The following is an 8,483-nucleotide window of genomic DNA, read 5'->3' on the forward strand; positions in this document are numbered from 1 at the left end:
CGCTAGATACAGTGCATAATAGGATAATGCAATCGTTCTTTGAACTATCAAGTCCTATTTGTGTGATGTAAGACGCACACTATTCAGACAAATTATTTGAAGGAAAGACATCAGAATTACAACAAGAGTATTAGAAATGCCCTTAATATTTTGTGGCCTATCTGTACGATCTTCATCTACGTTTGTCTGCGTGTCGATCTAAGTTCCATTGAAATACCATGGGTTGTTCTATGCGCAGCAGTCATCCTCCTGGGCACTACTAGTATCAGCCGGAAACAATAGTGTTTTTAATTTCAAATTTCAATTTCCCCTTACCCTCCGTTCTGCGAACTTCTTCTTGCCACTAACTTGAAGAATACAATCGGAGATGTGAGGGGGGCTACCCAGCGTCAGTGAACGCTCTCGAGAAATACGCCGAGCAACGACAAATAGGTGCCTCCTTGCCTAGTGCTTGATCTGCTGTACTTTTACATGAGTGTCCATCTTGCACTGAGTGAGTCCCCAGAACTCTCCGCGATTCTACCGTGAGTGAAGGAAAAAGCCTATTATAACACAGTGTCTACCAATGCAGGTGCGGCAATTACAGATGGATTTTCTTTTCGAACGAAGCGGAGGAACTTCCAGTATTTAACCCTTGTAGCAGCGCTGCGTGTAGAAGGCACCAGTTGCTTGCCTTTTTGAGTGTAGTTGTTATTCCGGAAACAGAATCGCGACCATAGGAAAATTATAAAAGACCGCAGTGATCATAAGCCACAAAGCGCCGGACAACCTGATGAATATTGAGGTAGTCTCTAAGTTTTTGCTACATTGTAGGTCGAATACACGGTACCCATTATTCTATACCGTTACTCTAACCGGCTCTGTTGGAAGTGCACAGTAAGCCCATATTTAGATCACAAGCTTGATATTTACAAAACGAACATCCAAAGGTTATGAATCTCGTATATCCGTTAATTAACTGGATATAGTATAACTATATCCATATATAGATATAAAGTATTTTTGGCCCAATCAATTCGACAGCTGACTCGCCTATTTCACTCTCAGTCGTAAACATTGCGGCCGTTAAAGTCGATAGCTATATATATATATATATATATATATATTTAGTTGAACAAAAGGTTGTGCGTTTTTTGTGTAGCCAGATCTATAGGACATTGTTGGACATGGCCTAACAGTGCCTGTTAATTTTCCTACTTGTATACCTCATGTGGTTTCGACTGAAGTATTTGTAAATACTGCTGATGAGTTGTACCGGGCATTGACCACCACTGAAAGATTAATGGATGTCTTCGATGTTGTGTTGCCAATTTGTCCCCATCACCCTTGGCAGATCAATAGCATGTTTATCAAACTAGACATTTTAACAAATGCAAGTTTCTGGGTACTCTAAACTTCTAGCGTGACCCTTAGAATAATGTAATTAAGCTTTATTCATTTTGATTATGAATAGGTCTACATCCATTAACACAACACGTACAATATGTGTTGAATTATCCGGACTTTGGAAGGTTTTAAAAGCTATACAAGGGTCATAATGACTCTCTTAAAGATCGCTAACGTATTTTACGCATAAAAATACTTACCTACACTTGCAATATATAACTGCCACAAGCCATTCCCTAGCGACGAAACAGATGTCTTCTGTCAGAACGACATTTTCGTTTTCACTACTAATTCTATAGTTTCTAGCTGGGCCTAATAAGTCTCCGTATTGTTTACTCCCGGTGTGTGCCTATACAAAGCTTTATCCTAGTTGATAGTTCCTTCTGCTTTCCGTCGAAGATAACTGATAAATCTTTTTCTCTTAGAAAATAGTTTAGACAAAAAGACCAAATAAATATTAATTCAATTGAAGGCAATACTTGATGCAAACGCTAGCTAATATACCGATTGATTGAAAACATGAGCTAAATTGGCTTGCATTATCTAAATGGCCAGACGAAAAATATTACAATAGTATGGAGAATAAACATACGCCACATTCAATTTGCAGACCTCCTTTTCTATTCACTCAATCATTTAGTCTCAACAACGATTGAAAAAACTAAGGGTACCTCTGCAGACATCAGAATGGGAACCCAATTCGGCAAAGCAGGACTTAGAAGAACGTTTGTAAATGCCGTCGATAGGTTCCTGATGAAGCATTCGAAGACGTTTGCTTGCTCTTAGCACTTGCTATAAAAATTTCGATGCGCTACTAGGTGAGGATTGCCAGCCTAAGCCTTATAGAAAAAATTTCCAGCAGGTTTAGAATTGATGTACGGGATTGTTTTAGCGTTAGAACAATGCGAGATGAGCTGTTCCGTCGACTAATCGTAACTGGCGAGTGGATGCCGCATTGGGAAAAATGTACTCAGCGTTCTTAATTCTATCGGAAAGGACGTAATAATAAACGTTCAGTATACTATAGTTTCCCTCTAAAAAGTATGTATATTAATTGCTGAGTTCGATTTTTAATGCGACTTGAAATGTATACGCTTTTTTTTTTATCCATATATTTTTTTATTTATTACATTCAGTTGAGCAGGCCATTTTATTTTACGTTGTCAAGTGCTTATTCGATGTATTGCAGGCAATCCTGGCCTGAAAAAGGCACAGAGTATTAGTTTGTCAACGAGAAGCTGCAGTAGCTTAACGAACGTCTGTCCATTACTGCGATCAGTTGTTCTGCACCAAAAACCAATACTGACTTATCGAATCATACATATTGCGCACAAACTTAGTAAGAACCTAACATACGATTCATTGCGATTATAGATAATCCATAAAATAAACTCACTGTTAAACTTCATTGCCAGTTCAGAACTGTAAAAATCATCATGCTAATTACTACTGTATTAATAAGCGTTTATTTTAAAGTTAATCCCATACAATTATACATACTACATACGTTTTCGCAGTGCTGTCGACAATCGACTCGTTCAAAGTAGTGTTTGTTACCTAACGAATTGGACCAGCGAAAATATCGATCGAAATGGCGGCCCCCGGCATTGATGCATCTAAGTTAGCATTCGTCCTTCAGTATTTTGACACATCGTATATTCGTACGCCACCTGGAATGCTCAAGATTGCGCAGCTCGTGAGTATCTAAATCAATCGCCAGAGACGCTTTGGCACGAGTGAACTGAACGGAAATTTTTCGTGTTGAGTTAGAGGGGCAATAGATCTCAAAACAACCATCATCAATCGAGTTCCTATAGTAACTTTTATCTGATCACATTGGCAGGTAAATGCGCTCATCGGATTCATCTTGGCGGAGTTGGCTAGCGACAGATTTGGGTCTACGTCAAACTGGTTCGGCTTTGTTTCCATGACCGGATTTTGGGTCACGCTAATTCTTCTCGTATTCTATATGCTGCATATTCTTGAGAAGCTGCTCTTCATTCCTTGGCCACAAGCTGTACGTACCGTATATTTAAATAGCAGATTCATTTCCTTTCCCTGTACGAATCGAAATTAAGTTTTGCGATATGGTGCCGACGTTTATTTTTCCTTTACATTTCACCTATTTCCGCTGCTGATCCTACTACTAATAATAACAACGCTGACAACAATCGTATTCAACGTGTTCGTAGGTTCGTGTCGGTATACTATGACGAAGGGCTTCGATTATTGATTATCGGGTGATTTGTCTACTGCTAATTTATTGGGAACTATTTTAGGAGCTGGGTTACACTGCGCTCTGGAGTGTACTATATTTCATTGCTGGAGCTGTCGCTGCTTCGAAAGGCGGGGAAGAAGGGGTCCTGGCAGCAGCGGCGGTAAGTACGAAGTTAAATTTTTGCGCACTTTATGGTAGAATTAACTTGAGCCACTCTTGGATTCTATAAGATACTAACTCCTCTATTGAGGAGGCTTTCAGCTGTAGAGTAAGCTTTCTTTGAATATGTGTACAGTAAGATTTGTGCTAGCGACAGATGTTTTTTTGTTAAAATTTAGTTATTTTTAACAATTAAAATTCAACTACATAGGAGTAGGCGGTTGGAAATTAATAGTTTTCACTATTAAAACAGATCTAATATGCAATTCCTCTAAGCTGTTCGACAGTGCCGGGAGAAAAGGTACTGTTCCATTTTCTACAATGATATAATTTACAGAATTCCACCTCATGGAACTTAGATCATAGCTTTATTATAACACCGAAAAATAGTTTTTATTTTTTACTTTATGCAAAAGATGATTGATTTTGACGAATCACACCTTCATTCCTAAAGGACGTCAGTCTTTCATATTTTATTTCTGATTGATACTAATGCTAGCTGACTAATGTACTATGCCGATGTCCTATTAAATATTGGCAAGTAACACCCAGTCGTCCTAATGCTTCTATTCTTAATTTACCTTATCGGTTAGAATTGAGAGCAGTTCGATGTTTTTCATGCTGTTTGTCCTTAACCCAGTTGTTCGGCTTCGTTGGAATGATACTATACGGCGGAGACGCCTTCCTAAAATATAAAGCTTGGAAGTCCAATGCTGCGGCGTACGCCGCTGGTGTCCCGCCCGGAACTACAGAGATGGGCATGGAAGTGCCCGCAGAAGGGGGCATTTCGCCCACGTCACCTAACGCCAACTATCCTGCCTACTAAGTTAAGGAGACTGCGCGCCAACAGAGGCAACGACTATAGTAACCACATGCAACGTAGACCTATCGCTAGCTCGCCATACGCAACCGTGAAATCGGGCAAATCGAAATTGTGCTTATCTGCCATGTAGCTCGCAGTGTTCGTAAATGTTTTATCGTTAAAGGATCGTTGAACTCTGCGAAGGAGATAAGGCTGTTTGGGAGCCATCAGTGAACACGCCAAGAGATTGATAAGTGTTCAGAATACATATTGATAGCGGGAGATAGCAATAATTACGCGTACGCTATTCGAGGATCCCTCTGCATTTGTCACAAGATGAAACGCAGTGCGCAGATTTATGCGCAGTGAAGATTTGAGGCGTAACGTATATATGTATGTATGAAACCAAATTTGAGAATTGTCTGGGCTGTCATGTAAAATGTCATGTGTTATATACTGCCAAATTGTGATTGCGATCAGTGTCTTTAACGGTTTACTGTAATTAGTTAGATTCAGAAAGAAACGCTAGTCGAACGTAATCGAGGTAACGATTATATTAAAATTAAGCGAAACTACCAGTGAGGAAACGTCTTTGAACAAGAGCTGGCAGATGATACCCTATCGTTCTCTGCAGATCACAGAGCAATTTGTTATTGAGCTGTTGATTTCCAAGCAGTACACTTTAAACATTCTGTTGTACATTTTTTTTTAATCAAAAACGTTTCGAGATTAAGGTGGAAGGACGAAAAAAAAAAACGATGCATTAAATCATTATTATTGTTATAATAGTCATTTTTCATTACAGGACCGGTGATCTGTATATAAATCTGTCAGTAATATATTCGTCATTGAGTCAGTTCGATTGGCGGGCGTGTGAGTGCCTGTATGTATGTATGACAAATAATCTACGACAGCCAAAAAGATTATCATTTATTTATTAGTAATAAAAGGGATGAGTAACAAACTGTGAATATATACGCGTGCATCCGGCTTTAAAACAACAACAACGGCAGAAATAACCGAGCTCAAGAACGTTGTTCACGCTACATCATACGGACATCTATACAAAGCACGAACTCATATCAAAAGGTGGCGAAAGTTGATATATTGCGGGTTGCGTATCTATATATTCTAGTTTTACATATGTACTCCATGGGCCAATCTGAACTTTTGGTTCCGATTCGATGTGCTCTGAAGGTGGGGAGAAAGAGAGCGAGAGGGGGGAGGGGGGAGAAGGGAGAGAGAGAGGTAGGTAGCGAGAGACAAAGTGCAAACCTAGCGGTTAAATTCATCTCGTCTAACTACAGTCGTATGGGTTAGTCTATGGTTGATTTTTGACATAGGCCCTGCTGCGTTTCGGTCATTGCTATTTTGCGGATTGCAGATGACCTATGATGACCTAGATGATGATGCACACAAAATTGTCCTTAGAAGAAAGAAAACAACGGTAAAAGCTGCAAGAATCTAGCGATATGCATAGAGTTGTTATACCAAGCCGGGGTGGCTCAATTCGTACAGATATGATTGAAGACGACAACATGACAAAGGGAGCGTTTATAAATCAATTTACATGTATACAAATGGAAAGCGTACGGAAGACGACTTTTGGGACACGGCGATTGGCCGTACTAAACTGTGACAAAGCGAGAAAAACAGGCGGAGTTACGAGAAGAGATTAATAAGCCACGGAACTGCCTAGGGTTCGCTGCATTCAGCTAGGAAAAAGTGCGGCGTCCGTACGAAGTTCGTTTACTAAGTGTCTATAGCGGGCTTCAATGAATTCCAGAGCTGCACGCGATTGCGACATTCTGGCCTAACGGTTATTTGGTGACTGCATGATAAAAGTGAAGTACAGCAAAAATATTACTGAAGTGAAAACGAAATTGAAATTAGAGGCGCGTGCGCATAACTGTCCGAAGCACCCCATTAATGCAAAAGAATAATGTATGTTCAACTGGATAAATGGGCCTTACAGACGTAATATAACGCACACCATATGGTAATTACGGGCGATAGCGCTCGTACTTATACGATAACCACCGTTCATGTATGCAGAATAGATAACTGAAGTGCAGGGAACAATATGAGTGGTAGGATGCTTTTCATCTGAATAGTGCTACATTGGCCTTTTATTTGTTCCCGTACAGTTAAAAATAGACAAGCTATGTTTGGCTATAAACAACCGTCACGATTGTATATATGAAAGCCTTTGAAGCTTCATAACGCTGAATGGCCAATTCGAACCAATAGGCTGCTTAATTAATAGACGCAAAAAGTCGCGTCACAAAAAAAGGCTTAGCGTTACGCAATCAATTCTAATTAATGCAATGTAAAGCCTAGAAGCAAAGGCGCCAACGTTGATTGGCCTAGCTCTAAGGTTCGATTATGCCTAGTGACAATTATAGGTTCATTACCGATAGCAGATGAACGGAAGCTTCTCAACGAACGCACTCTACAGCTCGAGGGACGAAAAGCAAAGCTAATTGTCGGAACATTCTATTCAGATAATTTGATCGTGTGTCGTCGTTTTATGCGGAGAGAACTGAGGATTACACTTCAGCAATTTTCATTTCATACAAAAAAAACTCTGTGGCTGAATATCAGCCCTCTATTGTGTGTATAGACCTACTTAGGATAACAGTATTAATTAGCAATACGTTCAACTGCCTTTTATATGTCCTACTACGGGCGGCACCGTAAGTGCAGTTAGTCCAAGTGTTTGTGAAAGCCTTAGAGCACCCCCTCTCCTTCAGGTTGTGGGGTTGGACTTCTGTACCGTATTTTACGTAGGTCAAATGTGGCGCCGCATTTCATAATGACGTGTGTGCAAAACATTATGGATCGACACATCGAGGACAAAACACGTAAATAATCATTCAGTATATATATATATTATAACAATTACGAGTAACATCGAAAAATATGTATCGCACTTAGAACTTAGTTTGGCAGCGATAACGCCAACAGTGTATTGGCCATCAAAGAGATACTATCATTTCTTGATATTAATTTGAAAAAATACACCTGTTAATTTTAGCTAAAATGACTCGGTAACTGAATCTATTAGAAAAGAGCGACGTCACACGTCTACCAGCTCTGCTGACTGCAATAACCTGAGACCGTGCAGAAAAAACGTAAGGATCACGCACAGAGGTACGCGATAATATAAAGCTCACTATAACTATAGACCGACAAATTGTGGATATCTAGCAACATCTAATTATATGTACGATGTTATTGCTCGCCGATACTCTCCATGTGAACAAAAATGCACAATGGCAAAGTCTTTCGAAATCTATCCATAAAATTGTAATGATAATAATAAGAAAACTAACCGCACGAAACATGGCAGTACGTCGTGATTGTATACTATAATATACTACTCGTTCTCGGTGAAGACGTGTTTGTTGCTGGAACATTCGCGCGATATTTTCCATCCATTCCCAGCTGTTTGTCGGCCGTGATGACGTGCCTGCCGTGAGATAGGAACATTATGCCGGCCATATTACAAACATTTCATTTTCATAGAAGTCGTTCATTTGATGCGAGTCGTCAAAAGCCTCCGACGGCCACTGCAAATGTATAACCACGGAAAATAAGTCAACCGCTCGATTGAGGGGGCGTTTCATGCTTGATAGAAATTACCGTTGAAACAGTGTTTTGTCTTGCAGATCGTCATTTGCACTAACCCTAGTAGAGAAGGACTCTACCTAATACAAGGATTGGCCAACGGTTTAAGGCGTCAAAAAAATACGGTACAGGATTAAATTACATTGAATTTGTCGGTACTTTAGGTAATTTGCTGTCGATGGTAAAGCTGCAGATTCTATTGGAGCTACGTAGCGCATACAGTTAGTACAGAAGAAGTGTGGCGTACCTTTAACAGTACACGGTTGTTGTATTTCGTTCATTAAATCA

The 8,483-nt window shown here is 39.9% G+C and overlaps 1 protein-coding gene and 1 long non-coding RNA gene across 5 annotated transcripts; one reads left to right on the forward strand and one right to left on the reverse strand.

The window, feature by feature from the left end:
- Positions 1-7,904, forward strand: LOC111271605 (plasmolipin). 3 transcript variants are annotated; one of them, XR_015315386.1, is made up of 5 exons: positions 2,978-3,082; positions 3,230-3,403; positions 3,666-3,764; positions 4,404-4,958; positions 5,371-7,904. XR_015315386.1 is itself a non-coding variant. In XM_022852533.2 (4 exons), the coding sequence occupies exons 1-4, from the start codon at positions 773-775 to the stop codon at positions 4,587-4,589; spliced, it is 471 nt and encodes a 156-aa protein (XP_022708268.1). In that variant the 5' UTR covers positions 1-772; the 3' UTR covers positions 4,590-7,904. The 3 variants fall into 3 exon arrangements, 2 of the variants coding, with proteins under 2 accessions (XP_022708268.1, XP_022708264.1); XM_022852533.2 differs by lacking the exon at positions 2,978-3,082 and adding an exon at positions 1-784 and having other exon boundaries at positions 4,404-7,904; XM_022852529.2 differs by having other exon boundaries at positions 4,404-7,904.
- Positions 2,010-8,025, reverse strand: LOC111271607 (uncharacterized). Of its 2 annotated transcripts, none has more exons than XR_002686965.2 (3): positions 7,901-8,025; positions 2,894-3,056; positions 2,010-2,586 (listed from the first exon to the last, which is right to left on the reverse strand). It is a non-coding gene; the product is annotated as an uncharacterized LOC111271607 (long non-coding RNA). The 2 variants fall into 2 exon arrangements; XR_015315387.1 differs by having other exon boundaries at positions 2,887-3,056.
- Positions 8,026-8,483: the final 458 nt, after the last annotated feature.

This window comes from Varroa jacobsoni, unplaced genomic scaffold (assembly GCF_002532875.2).
Source record: "Varroa jacobsoni isolate VJ856 unplaced genomic scaffold, vjacob_1.0 contig00778, whole genome shotgun sequence".
Lineage (NCBI taxonomy): Eukaryota > Metazoa > Arthropoda > Arachnida > Mesostigmata > Varroidae > Varroa > Varroa jacobsoni.

Coding starts and splice junctions, on each gene's coding strand:
- LOC111271605 (XM_022852529.2), top strand. CDS start 2,978: ATGGCGGCCCCCGGCATTGATGCATCTAAGTTAGCATTCGTCCTTCAG. Junction 3,404..3,665: donor TCATTCCTTGGCCACAAGCT/GTACGTACCGTA, acceptor GAACTATTTTAG/GAGCTGGGTTACACTGCGCT. Junction 3,765..4,403: donor GGGTCCTGGCAGCAGCGGCG/GTAAGTACGAAG, acceptor TCCTTAACCCAG/TTGTTCGGCTTCGTTGGAAT.